At 37.9% G+C, this 18,220-nt stretch overlaps 1 protein-coding gene across 5 annotated transcripts in view; it reads left to right on the top strand.

The window, feature by feature from the left end:
* The first annotated feature begins 957 nt into the window (after positions 1-957).
* Positions 958-18,220, top strand: part of Akt3 (AKT serine/threonine kinase 3) — a 239,096-nt gene continuing 221,833 nt past the window's right edge. For 3 of the 5 annotated variants that reach the window (XM_060364757.1, XM_060364760.1, XM_060364759.1), the window contains exons 1-2: positions 958-1,082; positions 10,316-10,519. In XM_060364757.1, the coding sequence (XP_060220740.1) occupies positions 10,474-10,519 (46 nt within the window). In that variant the 5' untranslated portion in view covers positions 958-1,082; positions 10,316-10,473. Of the gene's footprint in view, positions 1,083-1,642; positions 1,782-10,315; positions 10,520-18,220 lie in introns of those variants that run through there. The other 2 variants (XM_060364758.1, XM_060364761.1) reach the window with 2 other exon arrangements.

Genomic DNA, 18,220 nt, shown 5'->3' with positions numbered 1-18,220 from the left:
AATGAACCCCAACATCCCTCACCAGGAGGTGATTCTGAGGGACTCGGATGCCAACGCATCCTCGAGCCCACGTGTGGCGACCGGCGCTGGGGCTGGACGGCAAGGTCTCCCGGGATGGTGAGCAACCCGGTTGGCCCCGACCCCGAGCCCGCCTCGGCCAGGCGCAGGTGAGAGCGAGTTTCCAGGCCCGGGGCCCGCAGCCCGGCGGCGTCCCGGGCGCGCTGGGGGTCCGTGCGCCCCGTCCAGGGCCACGCGGCCCGGGGAAAACCCACAACTTCCCGGCGGGAACGCCGGGCCCCGCGGCGCGGGCTGCCGGGGAGCTGTTCTCGCGAGAGGAAGCGGAGGGGCGCGGGTCGGCGCGGGTCTGAGGGGCGCGGGGCGGCCTGGGGGCGAGCGCCCGTCGCGGGGCGCGGAGCCGAGGAGGCGAGCGGGGCCGGGGCGCGGGGAAGCCGCTCCCGCCTGTCGCGGAGAGCCGAGCCCCTGACGTCAGGAGTTTTCCTCAAAGTCAACAACAAGCCCCGCGGCCGCGGCGGCCCCCGGAGGGAGGAAGGAGGGGGCGGGGAGGCGGCCGCCGGGCCCCCGAGGCGAGGGAGGCCGCAGTCCGGGGTCCCCCCGGCTCCGCTCGCTCGGCTCCGGGCCTCCGCCCCGCGGCCGGCCGCCCCGAACCGGCCCCCCGCCCGAGCGGCGTTTTCTGGTGATGAATTGAATTTGTAGCCGAGGATCCGATTCCCAAGTAGAGTCTCCGCCTCCTCGTCCTCCCAGCGCCGCCGCCGCCCGCCCTCCTCCTCCTCCCTCCTCCCGCCGCCGCCGCCGCCGCCCGCTCCAGCGCCGCGGCCCGCCCGCCCGCCCGGCTCCCTCCCTCCCTCCCCTGCAGCCCTTCGTCTCCCCTCCCGCCGGCGGCACCGGGTTCCAGGGGGCCAGAGGCTCAACGGGGTGGGGGGGAGGACAGGAGGGGAGGAGGAGGGAGGGGGACCCCCGAGTCGCCCCCTCTCCTCCCCCCCGCCCCCCCCTCTCCATCCTCCGCCACCGCCCGAGCAGCTGCGGGGCCGCCGCCGCCGCCGCCGCCGCCGCCGCCTTTGCAGGTAACCGCCGCCGCCCCCCCAGCGCTCGGCCCCCTCCCCGCCTCGTCCGCGCTCTCCGGGGGCCCCGCGGCTCCCTCCCCGCCTCCCTCGGGCGGGGGCGGCGGCGGCGACGCGGGTGGGTGAGGCGGGGGCGTCGGGGTGTCAGCGCGGCCGCCGGGGGCGTGGGCCCGGGTCCCCCCTCCTCCCTCCTGAGGCTTCGGGGCCGTGGGTGTGGAGGTGAAGGCCGGGGGATGCCCCGCGTGGGTGACACCGGCACCCCCGTCGCTTGGGGGGGGGCGGGGGAGCGGTGGCGGGGCGCGGGCGGCCGGGGAGGGGGGTGTCCCCGGCCTAGCGGTACGGTGTGCTGCGTGTCTGGGTGGCCCGGCCCGGCGCCTCGGGGCTCGGCTTGGCTCGAGCCCGGCCCCTTCGCCCTTCCTCGCAGGGCCGCGCGGCGTGGGGAGGGGGCGGCGGGCCGCGCCGGGCAGGGCCGGGCCGGGCCGGGGGGCGGCGGCGCGGTTATGTAACGCGAGCGGCCGGTGGCGACTTGGTGTTTGGGTTTGGGGGGGAGGGGCCGTCTGCGCATGTGGCGGGAGTGCGGGCGAGGATGCACCGGCGTCTCCGGGGTCTCCTTCCACCGCCTGCCACCCACCCCACCTCACCGCACCCCGCCGGCGCCCGGGGGAGGACGGTGCTGATGGGGTGCGGGTGTGCGCGTGCGAGGTGGGTAACGAGCAAGTCTGTGTTTTTAATAGTAGTGGGGTTTTGATCCGCTAGGGAGTTGTGTGCTAAGAATAGAAATGTGCGGAAGATGCTGGGTTTGGCTGATCCACTGATGCTGTCGCTGCTGGCGGCGGCGGCGACGGCGGCTCAGGCTGCAAGTAAACAAACCAGCTTCTTCCTTGTCCACCTCCTCCGCCTCCTGCGCATCGGTCTGCATCAGCCATGATGCTGGTGAGGCCCCCTTGGAAGCCCGCAGCTTCAGCTGGTGGCAATGATAGTCATGGTGCTGAGGCGGGGTCGCCCCTTGTTTGGGATTTCCTGGGATTTCCTAACACTTGGGTTAGAGATAACTTAATCTCTTTAGGGCCAGGTTTTTACAGTATTAGTGTTTACTGTTTAGAAAGCAGAAGAAATGCTTACCCCTAAGTTAAAGCTTGGATTCTTTCATGTCTCCGTGAAAATAGTGTTATGAAAACAAAATTCATTTCACCAGAGTGGTATGTTTTGGTTGAAAGCCTTGATGGATTGTAGTTGATAAAGTTTACAGATAGAAATTCAGCAATAAAACCCGTGTATTTGTATTGATTAATTTCTGTTATTAATAGAATCATCACACTTAGGGCATTCTGAAAGGGATATAGAACAAGGAATTCAAATGTAATAAATTGACAGTTGTCTTAAATCATTAGACATTTGTTCCGTATTTGCTAAAGCACAGTCATTTTTTTCAGTAGAACTATAAATTTCAAGACAGCCACTGCATTTTGTTTATGGTAGGAACTCATTCATTATATTAAGTTATACATTCATTGAAGAAAAGGTGGAAGAGTCCAATAAAGATGGTTTAAGGGAATAAAGATGGGTCTGAATAGTGCATAGGATGGTTGTATGAAACGTGTTTTTTTTTTGAAAGAGTATCTTTATAACTTACTAGTTTTCCAGAATGTATTACCAAATACCCAGTTAAATTACAGATGCAGTGCAAGAATGAATTTTGTTTCTTTTGCCACTATGAAATCTCGATTCTGTTTAAAGATAAGTTTTTAAAAACCAGAGATGACCCCAGTATCTATAGCTTAAAGTTCCAATTTTAAAGTGGGAGAGAACATACGTCATTTGAATGTAACAACTTTGGATGAATGTAGGTAGAGTTTTATTTGCGTTTGTTCTGTATATTTGTAGTAGCATTTTTCTTAACAGTTTTTAAGTTAATACTTAATCCAAAGTAATACTACAAGAATATGATGAAATTGTTATTCATATTCATTTTATCCCCTACAGTTAGGTTTTCTGTAATGAGTGAACAATTTTCAACTTAAAATTAATTTTTCTTTAGTCTTGACATTGTTAGTTTTGCGTTGTATATGGAAGAATGCTTGAAAACGTCTTGGACTTTTTAGTTTTTAAATTGTGTTTATTATGACTTTGGAATAGAAGTTCTCTCTCTGTAGCTTAGGCTGCCCTCCTAGGAATCCTCCTGCTCCAGCCTCCTGAGTGCTGGGATCACAGGTGTTTGCCACCATTACAGGCTTGTTTATGTGATTTTTAAAACTGAGATGTTTTAAGTAAGATTCTATTCACTGGACAAATATGAAGATGAGGAGTGTGCTTTGGAGAGTTAATGTTTTCGCACTTCAGAAGATAACAGTCGTTAAAGATTGTTTTGCAGAATCACTGTGTATATAAGTCTTTGGTTAAACTTTCTGGGACAAATGTTAGCATGGATTACCATGTAAGGGTTAGGAGTTTTAAAGACCAGGCTTGGATTTTAACATGGAAGTTTCTAAAAACTTAGGATTCTTTCTAAAAAGGAGCTTGTTTCATACATTGTTGTAGAAATTTAGCTTTTATTTGAACTTTCAACTTTTCATGAAGAGATTGCTTTGTAATGCCCATTAGTTCAAGAATCTGTCCCTGGGGTGATAAGGTGATTCTTATTAATGTGTTAATTGCATCAGAATAACGATTTGGTAAGATAGTAGCTTTATAGTGATTATAGCATTGAAGAGCAAACCAATTTGGAATAATTTTAGAAAAAAAAACCTTTATTTGGTTTATTTTTTTGTAATATTTTACTTGTGTTTTTAAGTTGCTGTGACTTAGTAATGCAAATATTTTTTAACGGAAGGTTTGTGTTAAAATATCTTAAATTAAAAGTTGCTGCACTGCTCTTGATTTCAGCATGTGCATCTGGATTCTTAATCTTGTTTTAATGCAGCATACTCTTTGCAAAGGTAGGCTGATACTAACAGATGTATCTTATAGTCTTTAACCTCTGATAGGGTTAGATTCAGTTTCCAGTTAATTCTAGCCACTTGCCATGTGCCAGACACTGCTATATGTACTTTCTATATTGCAATTCATCTAATCTTCAGGATAATCTTACTCTAGTTTCTTCCAGAAAGTGAGAAAACATTTTATGTAGCATAAAAATCCTTTAATATAAACTTTCTTATGTTTGTACCCATTCTTAGAGTCCAAAGTCCCGTTACAGTTTAAAATATGTGTACATACATATTATTCATATTATATTCCTATAATATGAATTCATATTATACATATACATATTCTAAACTGTAATTTCAAATACATAATGTATAATATTGTAATCTATACTATTAAGTTCCACAGAATCGAGTAATATATTTTAAAAGGCTATATTGATCAAACTGCAAACATCTCTTCAATTTTAATTTAATTCTTTCAAAATATGTCAGCTGTTAAATTTTCGTTGTAGTTTTTTTCATCTAGTTGAGATGTAAATTTTTTTTTCTGCAAGGATATCTTCAAATAGTAGTTGGTGAATAAATTAATATATGCTTCTTGACTTACAAATGTGCTGTTCTTAAACTAACTTTATTTAAAGATTTATTGCCAACTTCAAGTATTTCATATTTCTAAATGGGCACTTTTGCTTGTATTCTGAAGGGGAAGTAAAAAAGTTTACTAGGAGAAAACAAAAGATATTCAGATGAGAATTTGTCTCTTCTGTATTAAGAAAGCCTCTGACTATATTTGGATGTCTGGGGGATTTGGCGTAAAGGAAGGTAGAATTTAGCCAGTAATGGAGTTTAGCCCAAATTTTGGTTTAAGTTGAATGGCTACTTATTGTTTTATATCAGCTATACATTAAAATTTGAGAATAGGAACTGTACATAATCATGATTGTCATCTGTAATACCACTTCTGTATGAAATTGAATGTAAAGAATCTTAAATGTTAGCTCTGAAAGAACCGACAAGCATCTAATGCTACATTTTCTTCTCAGCTCAGGAAATTGAGGCACAGAGAGTTAGAGAGACATTATATCAGCACCACTCCAAGTGAGGCTAAGTTGAGAACAGTTATTCAAGTTTTTTGGTATGTCTAGTGCTCTTTCTAAAGGGAAATTTGGTATGAACTTTATTAGGGATTCTAATCCTGAGGGAGGGGAAATCTGTTGGTAATTCTTGGTGTGTAGTGGACTATAGCTAGGTTTTATGTGCGTGTAGTAAGGATTTTTATTTTACAGTTTGGAAGGTACCTGAGGCATATTTTGTAATTTTATGTGTATATTGAATTAAATGGACAGCTGAGCCAGTAGACTGCAGTCCTTAGCTTATTGTCAGATGACTTCATATACAGATGTGTAATATTTTACATTAGAAATGAAGGAGACTGCTTCATCAATAGCTTGTTCATTGGTTTATTTGAAGCAGAGGATAAATATTTCCCCAGCGTTTTAAATCAGATTAGATGCATGACCTAGTAAACACTTTTTCATAATGAACATGGTAATTGAGATTGAACATTGATGACATAAGAAGAGAGAAGGGAGAAGATGCTTTGTGTTTCTGTAGATGTATTTTAAAGTTTATAAAGTTGATTTTAAGTTTTGGCAATTTGAAAGATCTGATAGTTTGCCTAAAAATTCCATGTTTTAGAAAAAATACACAAGTGCTATTACTGTATTACGAATAGAAGAACTGTTAGGAGACTGGCAGCTCCTAATAGAAACAGATTACCTTAGAGGTAGTTAAGATACAAACTGTCCTGAGTTTTGTCTTCACTTCAGTGTCTTTGTTTTCCCCTATGTCCTTTTGTAAGTTTGTTATAGCCTTGTGTATTTGGCATGGCATATAAATTAATTTCATCTGCAGTACTTTGGGGCGATTAAAAGCAGGGTCTTTTATGTTCTGCCACCCTTTACAACTCCTTCCTTTCATTATTTTTATTTTGAGCCATGGTCTCACCAAGGGTTCAGATTAACCATGAACTTACTATACTGGCCAGATAACCCTCAAACTTGTGATCCTCCTGCCTCAGCCTCCAGGGTAGTGGGGATTACCTGGCTTAGTTTTTCTTACAATGTAGTTACTGAAATCTGAAATTACTATAGAATCTCAAGTAGTTCCTCATGCTCATCATTTATGTTTAAAATATCAATTGTTGTTTGAATGTATACTATAAATAAAGTCTGTAAAATTATAGCTTAGAACATTACAGCCAAAGACTCTCTATAGTTTAAACAAAGCTGTTTTGGATTTTAATTTAGAAATAAACATACAAGAAGCTAGGTTTGGTGGGTCATGTCTGTAATCCCAGCACTTTGGTGGATTGAGGCACATATAAGGGCATTTTGGGATAGATACATAGTTTCAAGATAGTCTGGCCTACTGATCTTAGAGATGACTCCCACCAAAAAAGGTATAATTAATGAATAGGAAGTTATTAACATAGGAATTTTGCATTTACTTGTATGAAAGAATTACTGGGTTCTTCTCAAGTTAATTTTACTTTTATGTTATTTCATTTGTGATAGTTTTGTTGATAGCTTTAGTTTTCTTTATTTTCGGTTTACTTCAAAACATTTTGATAATTACATTTGAGAGTTCGTATTTGATATAAAGCAGATGAAAGTGATGGAAGACCTTAATTACTAGTAGTTGCTCTTATTGATTGTTGCTACATATGGGAACTGTGAGGAATACTATCATTGCTTTGGCCACAGTTTTTTTAGGTTCACAATTAAGAGTCACATAAGGTGATACAACTGAAAGATCTTGGATAACAAATATATAATAGGTTTTGAAAAGACTTAAGATACTTTTTTAGTTCTTGTTACAGAGTAGACAGAAGGTATTAATTGACAAGTAGAGGTATTGTTCATATTTTTTGAGTGACTAATATCCTAAAACATGTTTGATATTTTATTATTGGTCTAAATTGCATGATTGGTTGCTGAAGCATCAGTAAGAGAATACTTATCTTTTTCTTCTCATTTTGAATAATTTTGGGTAGCATTGAGGTTTCTTTTATTTGGAGTTGGAAATTGATGATCTTAACAAAAAGTGATTTAAAATGTCAAGGGTAGTTTTAATGTAATCTAGCCTTTTCTGAAGACTGTTGAAGGCCATAGTAAACATGATTTAATATATACAAATTTTACTTATTGAGGTAGGAATACCTCAATAAGGATCAAACTTAGTTTTGTTTTAAAAATGGGATAATGCCATTCTGTTGACACTAAACTTGTTTGCTTAGCTTATTCCTTATTATCTGAAGCTGTTACATCTTGGTTCATTCATCTACTTACTAATTCTGTATTTGTTGAATAAGTGCCAGGCACAGGCTAATTGCTTTAATAATTTATGTTGTGATTCAATGGAATTAAAGATGAAGCTATTATTATAAAATTCTCTAAGAGTAGGCCATGAATAAAAATATCTATACTATTGAATCCACTATGAATTTTGTGTGTAACTTTTCATAAGAATAATAAAAATTAGATTATCTAGCACCAAAATATTTAATATTTGTTTATAACCAGATTTTATGTTATCTCACTGGAAAGAACATATTTCTACAGAAGTTACTATGGAAAGAGGGTGAAATTTGCTTTACCATAAGAAATAGGTGACAAACTTGAGCTCATCTTAAGAACTAATATTTATGTAGATGTGGGAGACTGGATGGGAGAACATGGATGACTGGAGCAAGAGCATTGCCGCTGAGGAAATCAAGTCAGAATATGCCTACTGCTCAGGAACCAATAGCATTGCTTTCACATGGAAAAGACAGCATTTACTGCTGATCTGATAATTGCACTTTTAAACTTTTGTTCAGAGATGGTACCATTTTAACTATTAGAAACAGGAATAGTTTTTAAAGCTGAAAATTGTGCTTAGGGATAGAATTTGGTAACTTTTTAAGATACAGTGGAGTAAGACTGCCTCTAATAAGTTAGGTTCAGTGGCCCTGATAAAGTTTGTAAATTTTGTTGTTTAATTTAATGCACATTTAAAAAATTAAATCTAAATATGTAAACATCAGTTATACACATTCTCTCTCTATATCCACCAAAATCTAGTTTTCAGAAACAGGCCCAGTATAAAAATAAGATTAATTGATTTGCATTGATCTAGTTCAATTTCAAGAAGATTTTTATTCTCTTAGTATTCTTCATAAGGATATGGCAGTAAAATTTACTTTAATTGGAAGTACCTCTTATATTCCTTTTGCTATTACCCTAATATTTATTTTACTTTTACTCCCAAGAATGATAAAATTTTCTTTTCTTCAGCTTACATAGTTTTATAGTGAGAAAAACAAAGAATCTTACTAGAGATGAAACCCATTTGTGTAAGTAGTACCAACAAGAAGAGCTCAGTACAGCTATGATGATACCATTTTGCACTAGTCTTTGAAAGTATTTAATTTCTAATTCCTCATGTAATATATGGAGTTATATAGCTTTATCATATGTAGTCAGTTGGGTTTTTCAGGATATGATGTAAATCAAAATAAAATGATTCTTTTAGGGCTTTTATTTTTCCCGTTTTGTTTTTAATATGGAGTGTATTATTTTAAATAATGTGACTGCTTCCTCTGGCAGTATTCAGTGTGGGAATTGGTGGTAAATGTTTTTTTTTTTTTTAAATTTTAGAATATTTAATGTTAGTAGAGATGTTACAGGAGGACAAAATTAAAAATTTTCCAAAACTTATTTGAACAAAGGACTTATTTTCTCAGATTTCTTTTAAAGAGTTTTATACTCTATTGAACAAGCATAATTTTGTGAAAGAGATCCAGGTTTCAGTTTTCCTCTTTATTCTGAAGCAACAGGTCCCCATGGCTATGATTTGAGTAGTCCTGCCCCTGCCTGTATGTATTACATATGAGATATTTGCACAGCCCATGACTGGGTGGTCGTCTCCTGAGCCATGTAGCCTTTGTCATATTGTTTAGAGAATGTTTAGTTTAGAGCATTGGTAAGTGTTTAGGCTTTGCACAGAAATTGTGTTGTAGCATGACTTGTAATAGAGTTCAGCACTAGCTGGGAATTCGAAGATCCAACTTCATTGAATAATACAGTTAGTCTGTGTAACTCCCCCCCCCCCCTTTTTTTTGTCTGGTTAAAGTTTATGCTGTGTGTCCTAGGTCACTTAACACTAGTATATCTGGTCCATATTTTGGAAATGTGGCTGTGCTTTCACAAAGTTTTGTGGCACCATTTCCCCTTTTAGATAGGTAGGGACAATAGTAAATAAAGTACAGTTCATTAAGCTTATTGCTATATATGCAGGGATGCTTGCTGAAGCCTTGTTACTCTAAATTGTCATAGACGACCCAGGGGATAAATTCTTAGTTTGGCTTAGGAAGCACTGTATTTATTCTGAGCAGATCTCTTCCTTTTTATGTTACAGACACTGTTAATACTGAAACCTGTCATGTTTTTGAATTTGCTATTTTTCTAAAACATTTCCTTTCAAGTTCTTGAATCACCTATCACTTGTAGAGTTTTGAAATGAAAAGTGCAGACTTCGGAGTCAGGCACTTTGAATTCAGATATTGGCTTCACAACTTAATACCTTGAAATCCAGCAAGTTAGTTATTCTCTGTGAGCCACAGTTTTTCAGTTCTGTGAAATGAAGTTAAGACTGGCCTAACAGAGTTGTGATGATTATCAGATGATAGGTGAGCAGTTTTGGTGTGTTTTTTTCTACTTTCATATTCCCTTTGTTTCACTTTCTTTATCTACATAAAACAATAAATTACTTAATGCTGAGTACTTATGTAATCTACTGAACATTTTTTTTTTTTTAGAACAGGGCAGAATATAAATGTCGGTTTCTTGGCACATTGTATTTTACATAAAGTACAGCAATTAAAAATACTTACAAATACTTTGACATAACTTTATGAAATTAGAGGGGTTTGAGGGTTTGGGCCACTTAGCTTTCATTCTTTTCCCTTTATCTTAAGGATACAGTACAAAGCATGCTTTCTGTTTATTTGTGTAGATAGGACGATTTGGTTATCACATTAAGTCTCTTAGGTTAAATGTTTTATGTAACATTTGTCACAAGACCAGAGCAGTGTACTCATAAAACTATTTAATAAATAAGCCCCCACCCTATGTTTGAAGAGCTAGACTTTATGTGCAGTAAGGCCAATTGAAGACATTTACAAAGAGTTAGTTGTTTGTTATTGCAATGTGAGTTCAAGAATGGAAAAAAAAAAAATGAAATTCTTTCTTCAATACTTCCTTCCAGGCTGAGTCATCACTAGAGAGTGGGAAGGGCAGCAGCAGCAGCAGCAGCAGCAGCAACAACAACAGCAGCAGCAGCAGCAAAAGCAAAGAACCCAAAGCCTAAAAACTGATCTCGCAAAGCACCATTTCTCCAAGTTGGGGGCTCAGAGGGGAGCCATCATGAGCGATGTTACCATTGTGAAGGAAGGTTGGGTTCAGAAGAGGGGTAAGTTACATGCTTAGCAAAACTGAAAACTGTGGTTGGCGAAAGTGCTGAACAGTGAGTGGTGTGCTGAGAATGGGTCTTTCTCCTGGCGTTGCTAAAGTGAACCTGATGTGCTGTGTAATGTGACAGAAATAATGCTCAACATGTATGTTAGGGATTTGCTTATTTAGGGATTTGCTTCTTATTCTTGATTCTTACAATTTGTAATTTTGAATGAATGTAGGTTAGTATGTCTTCAGATTCTTTAGACTACACAGTTATTTAACATAGAAAAGGACTCTTCTGTCTATGTATATATAATGATGTATAAAAGTTTAGATAAAAATACTGCATTGTGTCGATTGTATGGTAGCAGAAAGGCTTAGTGAAGTAAGGGGTAGAGCTTACATTCAAACTGTTGGACTAAACAGGTCCATATGTCAGGTAAGTGAAAGCTCTTACATAAAAGTCCAGATGTGGCAGTGATTTTCTTTGTGTGTTTAATTTGATCAATCTACATTTCCTGTATATTTCTTGTCCATTCTTTAGATAGATGCATTATTTTTTATTATTAAGTAACTGCTGTAAAACTTAGTTTATAATCTGAGTGATCACTTCCTTACATCATTAGAGGTCTAGACTTTAGGCAAGTTGCTCAGCCACTATACCTGGGTACTCGCATGGCCAAATTGAGTAGAATGAGGTATGCTCTTGAGTCCTATGTATATTTTTAATAATTTTATGTGCAGTGGTGTTGTATTTACATGTGTATGTGTCTAGGAGTCGGATCTCCTGGAACTTTAGTTACAGACACTTGGGAACTCCCATGTAGGTGCTGGGAATTGAATCCAGGTCCTCTGGAAGAGCAGCCAGTGCTCGTAACACCTGAGCCATCTCTCCAGCCCTGAGTCCTATATATTTATTCTCTAGTTGAAAGTTACCTCCTAAACACTGATTTTTGTATTCTTTGAAGATCTTTGGCTAATGCTTATACTAACACGCTGTTGTCAGTTGTAATTATGCATTATAGAATTTTAAAATAATTCTTACCAAGTTATAATTTACATACAATAAATAATTTCAAATAACATTTTAATGAGCTGTGCCTAACATTTATAGTGATGTGACAAACACTGCAGTCCTGACACAGGACCTTTCCATCACGCTAAAAAGTTTCTTTCTATCTCTTTTTTAGTTCAGTGCTTCTTTTTCAGCTTGGCAGTCATGTGATGTGCTGACGGTTACTATAATTAGCTTTTCTAAGATCTCGGTTCATGGACTCATGACATCCATAGTCTTTTGTGTATCACTTTTTCCTATATACATTTTTGTGGTGTATCCATGTGATTTATATGAGAAGTAGAATTTGATGTCTGGAAATAAAATTCTTCATTTATTAATTTATTTAGTTTATTTGTGATTAATTTTCCTTTTGAAACAGAATCTCGCTTTATATCCATGGTTGCAGTCAGACTTAATTTGTAGCTCAGGTAGTCATTCAACTTGATGATCCTTCTACCTAGGTTTGAGTACAGGGATTATAGGCATGTCTTACCATTCCTGGCTTTGTCTTTTTAACATATGGTAGAAATTTGGCTGTCTCTGGATAGTATGACTAAAGTTTTCATGAACATTGAGTACATGCCTTCTTATGATGTGTTTCCATTTGTCTCGGGTAATACACTAGGATATGATTGCAGGTTATAGGGTAAGTGCCTGTTTAAACTGTCAATTTGTTTTCTAACATGACTGACCTTTTGTGTTGTTAATTTTTCTTTTACTTTATTCTCACATATTTGCAAAGCATTTTTAGATTTCAGTGCTTTGTTTTTTTCTTTCTTAACTAGTTTATATTACTTCTATTCTCTTGTTTATTTTAATTTATTGGAGAGGAGATGGCAAGTCACTTAAACTTTTAAAAATTTTCTTTATTAGTTCCTAATCTGCTTTTGTAAGATTGTTAAAGACTCAAGTGAACTAATGAATCTGGGTATCTGTATAATCATGTTTGTCTAAGGCCTTACGGTGGTTCTTGAGTCTGTTTAATTAGTTGCATTTTTTTTTTCTGAAATACCATCATCAAAGGTTAGTATTTAGTCCATAAAATATATAACAGAAAACAATGAAATGGTACATAAGAAATTCTGTTGTTCTTGCAGTGGTCAGAGAAGGTCTGTCTGTGTGTGTGTATGCCCATGCACGTGCACACGCAGCATGTCTGTATCCATGTTCATGTTTGTTGAGAACAGCCATTGAACATAGTGTGAGTAGTACTCAAAGGTATAAAATGAAATGTAAAAATCCTTACAGGCTTTACCTTTTCAGCTAGTTCCTCTCTTTAGAGACAGTCACTGTAGACTTTATTTTTAATTCTTCTGTTGAATTGTATCCTAATTGTGCATGCTATGCACAATACTTTATTTTTGGGTAGCTGTTTTTTTACATAATCTAGTGTCTCTCTTATGAAAATGAAAAATTAATTTTTTTCATTTTCATTCTTTTATTTGTTGTTGGCTTTATGGCTAAAACTTTGATGTTGGATCATCACCTTTGAGAATATTATTCCTAAATTTGCTTTTTGTAAAGTGTGTCTTGAATTCTTAATATTCCCTTCATGGATTGTGCCATCTATAATATTTATTGTATATTGTCAAGGTTTATAGTAGTTAAGCTTGGTAATTATGAAAAGCACTGAGTAGTAACATTATGATTACTTAATGCTGGTGAAATGATGATACTCTAAAGATAAAAGGAATTTTTTTTTTACTTTCTTAGTTTTCAATAGTTTGCATCGTGAATGTTTTTATTGAACTTCCTTTCTTTTTCTTTCCCATTTTGACTTTTGAGACAGGATCTGACTACATATCTTAGGCTGATCTTCAACCTGTGTTTCCTCTGCCTCAGTTTCCTAAGTTTGGAATTATAAACCTCTAATTCCATAATTGGCCACAATGCCTGGCTTTCCCCGAACATTCTGGTGGCCGTGTTTCCCCTGTCAGTTGAAGAACATATGCTTCATTTCTTTGATTGTTTAGCTTTTTATTCATAATTTTGAAGTACTAATGCACTTCTTTTTGGATATCATGCCCCCTAACACCATGTAATGTAATTCTCTGTCAGGTTCCATGCTTTTTTGGGTCCCATGTTAGTGCTTCTTTTTTTTTTAATTTATTTTTATTATTTTTACATGTGTTCTTTTACCTGCATGGGTGTCTGAAAGAGAGTGTCAGATCCCCTGGAACTGGAGTTACAGACAGTTGTGAGCTGCCGTGTAGGTGCTTGGGATTGAACCTGGGTCCTCTGGAATAGCAGCCAGTGCTCTTAACTGCTGAGATATCTCTCCAGCCCCATTATTATTCTTTTGTTTTGGACTCATTTTAAAGTTTCCTCGAATGTCTTTTGAGCTGATACATGTTTTCAGGAGGAATGAGTATGGTTACATGTCAGCGTAATATTAAAAACTGTCATTTATAAACTTTTTTGTCTGTTATATTTCTTGGCTGGGTATATAATTTACATTTAAGTTGCTTTCATTCAGAAGGTTGCATTCCTTTGCTTTTAGTAGCCAGTATTACTTAGGAGAGTTTTGGTGCTCAGGAATTATTTCTTTGTAGGAAACCCATTTTGTTCTCTGAAACTTGCTGATGAAATTAAAGGAGGATGAATTACAGTCACTAATTTTTGCTCATTGTGTTGAAAGTTTTAGTGAATGATTTGAATATGAAAGTTTAGGTCTGTTTTCTTTTCTACAGCATTTTTTATGTCTCTGGTTAATTTTTCTCGTGCATTCCCTTTATTTCCTAGAGCTTCTAAAACTAAGAATTTTTTTATTTGCTGTGTCTTTCTAGGAAAGAAACTTACTTTGGACATTTCATTTAATTTTTCTTGAAGTCTGTTAGTGAGTTTCTTAAACTGTTACTTTAGATTTCCAGAAGTTCACACTTTATGATAGTTCAGAACACTCAATTTTATTTTGAAGTTTTCCTCCTTTTTGAGCTTAGTATTTTAGTTTGTTGATACAATTCTTTCTTGGTGGTTGTTCAGGTGTCTCATGGTACTGTTTGTACAGTTGTAAGAGGGGATTGGGCTACTGGTTGTGTTCTCTGTTTTACCATTTTCTCTGTATTTTTTGTCAAATATGTTTCTTTGTGATGGTAATTAACTGTTCTTTAAAGCATTAGTTGAAATACTAAAGTAAATAAATTCTGGCACCTCCCACTATTAGTTCTTTTTTACAATTTCAATATTGTTTGAAGAATAATTTTATGTTTCAGTCAAAAATATTTCACAATATAGACTATTGGTTGGCTACGAGAATTTCTCTTCCCCAAAGCATTGTTTTTTTATCCTCAACAGATAATTATACCCTGAACTCAGGTGTTTCTGTTTGAAAATATGTCACCTTTCCTTCACAGTGTGGTTTAAGCATTATTAGGTATGAGTGTGGAAGGAGTGTATTAAAACTACTTTCTCTAGTGGCTAAAATACAAAAGTTAGAATGAAGTTAAGTTCATTGTTGAGTTGCTCTGTGGCTGTTGAGTGGTAGCACACAGTTCCCCAGCACGTAAAGCCATAGTACAGCCATAGTACAGCCATAGTACAGTTCTTAATTTGAATATTAGACTTATTTCTCAAGCCCATGTGTTTGAATCAGTTCTTGATAATTTAGCTCCTTTCTGGATACTACCTGATTTTATTTGTACTTTTAATTAAAGAAAGTTGATTTTTCAGTAAATACCTTCCCACACAATGAGTAAAAGGAGCTACATACTGATACTCAGGTAGACTAAATGCTTTCTTCATCTTGTTTGTTAGGTTTATCAATAATAACATCATTTTCTGTGTATTTTTCTGTAGAAGTTGAAGATGGTGATTCAGATGACACACAAACATAGCATTACTTGTGTAGAATTGACAGTTATTATCAAGCATGGGCCAAGCTAATATCTGCATTTTCCTTTGTAGTGGAAACACTTTACATCCTGGCTTTGTACTAGCCTAGAAACTACCTGTATGCATAGCAAATGCTGTTGTGTTTTTCAAAATCTGGCCTATTGATATGTTTTAGGTGACTCCAAAACTTTCAAGCTAGATGTAGAGCTTTTAGTTGGTGAGTTTATTAAAGCTACTGGTAATGCTTGCTTTGTAGGAATGTAGTACATTAATAAAACAGGGAATTCAACAAGTTTGCAAGATTTACATGATAAAATAAGCTATAGTAATGTGATTTCTACAGTTTTACTTGTTTACTATATTTTAGCCTAGTTTTAAATACTATGATGAAATACTTTCAGTAAGGTACTTTGTAAGAAGAAGAGATTTATTTAGCTTAGTTACTATTTTGGAGGCTCAGGGATATGGCACCTACATGTACTCAGCTTTGTTGGAAGTGCTCTTGTCAGGTGGCAGGCGATAACTGTGCAAGTGCATGCCATCGTATTTGGAGACAGGTAGAGGAGGAGGGACAGCGCTTGCGTGTTGTGGTCACTGTCCTGTAAGAGCTAGAAGGCTCTTAGGAGAGCTGTGCACCAACAGCATGTTTCCAGTGACCATAAGGGCTTCAGGCTTTTACTACATCCTCAAATTGGCACCAAACCTGACATCATGCAAGATGCTTGGGTGATCCTTATTGCACCCTAACTGTAGCACTAAGTAATTAATGAATGTAGAAAGTCAGTTCTTTTGTCACAAATTAGGATCTAATGTCTTGGTAGTCAATTAATTTATGATTTGACTTTTGGGAAATTAATACAAATTTAAGAGATAACTTATTGAAACAATCTTGATTGAAAATGATACCTATGTGAATTTGTTATTCCTGTTTATTGTTTTAGTATCTCAACAGATTGAACCTTCAAACCTTCAATAGTTGTTACTCTGTGTTACAACTAGTTGTGCCTTCAAATAACCATTTTTGTTATTTATCTTGTATTTGTAATATCCATCAGCTCTGTCAATGGAATACTTGTCTTGCATTCTATGAAATGGTTTGGTTAAAGTCTACTTGGTAATGTAAAGATTTTGTCTGTAAATTGTCTCATAGGAGCTAAATCCTGTTGTGCGAAATTAAATGTAGCAATATAAGAACTGAGTAGGTTTTATTGTGATTCACGGTGTTATGATCTAGTAAAATTTCATAATTTGTTGTAGAAAGCAAAATAAAATTTTTTGGGTGCAGAAGTTGAGAGCCTTGTTTCTTTACTTTGTATTTGTGGGTTTTTTTGGTTCATGTTTTATTTATGAAATCACTTTAGAAATACATTATAAAGTGGTTAAGGATAAAGAAAATGACAAATTGATTTCCTGTTTACTACCTATCAACAGGCTTTTTCCATACAGAGTAAATAGATGTGATGGAGACTATTATGAATAACATGGTAGGTTAGAGAAGTATGCTATGACTCTTGAAGTTATGAAACAGTGAATTATCTTTTTTTTCTTCTTATTTTTTGAGACAGGCCTCATGTAGTCAGGACTGGCTTTGAACTTGCATTAATAGTGAGGCTGGCTTTGAACTTCCATCATCCTCCTGCCTCTACTTCTTTGGGTTACATGTGTGCACCACTACCATGTTTAAAGTTATTTCCTATTGGCTGTGAAATTCAGAGATTTAATGAATGTATTTGTAATGTGGATTTTTTAAATAATTTTTATACACTTATTTTGAAAAATGTAAGTGAGAGAAAATAATTGAGAAAACCATCAAGTGTTGAGTTTTCATACGCATTCCGGAGTTCATGCATTGTGAAGTTGCTGTGTCACATTAAAAGTGAAGCTGGATTGAATGGCAGCTTCATCTAGTTTACAGATTTCAGGGCAGGAGATTAGAATTGGAACTTCTGGGAAAGGGTGAAAACACTAGATCAGATATTAGCAGTTTACAGTTCTAGCACAGTGTTGTGTAAAAGTTTCTGGTTTTGTTTTTGTTTTTTTTTAAAGATGATTACTTAGATTTATTTATTTTTTGTTTGATGTGTCCCCACCATGGCGTACATGTGGAGTTCAGAATGTAGCTTGATGGAGTTCATGCTCTCCTACCATGTGGGTGCTAGGAGTTGAATTCAGGGCGTCAGGAGTATCTGCAAGTGTTAGTGGCATAATTTTCTGCTTTCTTAGCCATTGTTTTAGTTATTTTATATTAATATTTGTAGTTTTTGCTATTACATTGCTATTTTATTTTACATTTATTTACTTCTGAGGTTTAACTTAAAAATGAATGGATTGTTTTTAATTTTTAGTTTTTATGTACATGACTTCTTAGTCTTAACAAACTTTATGTTCTTTTCTCTAAGTGCTTTTTATAAGTTCATAATACTTATTAATCATTTTACCTTCAAAATGTATTCTTTGGTATGTTAACCCAGAAAAGTTAAGCTACAACATAATGTGGTAAGATTTAAGGTAAGATAGAGGGTGGGAAATTTGTATTACAGGATGAGAGATTGCAAAGATGTTGTTTAATTATGTAGTAGATATGGCACATGTTTGTACCTTCAAAAAACCTAATTTTGCTTGAGTGTAAGAATGAACCATGGCTGTCTTCCACTCAATACAATTATATACCTGTTGCTATGTAGTATTCCATTACTGGTTTTAAAGATATAAATAGTTCAGATTTCAAGGCGTAATAAACACTTTTGTTGAAAATATTTTCTATGTTGAGCATGTTTTCTAACTTACTGGCATATTTTTGTTATATAGAACTTTTGAATTGTTACTTCT

This window comes from Meriones unguiculatus, chromosome 11, assembly GCF_030254825.1.
Source record: "Meriones unguiculatus strain TT.TT164.6M chromosome 11, Bangor_MerUng_6.1, whole genome shotgun sequence".
Lineage (NCBI taxonomy): Eukaryota > Metazoa > Chordata > Mammalia > Rodentia > Muridae > Meriones > Meriones unguiculatus.
Note: the sequence above shows the minus strand (reverse complement) of the source record. Positions and strands in the feature narration are given on the sequence as shown.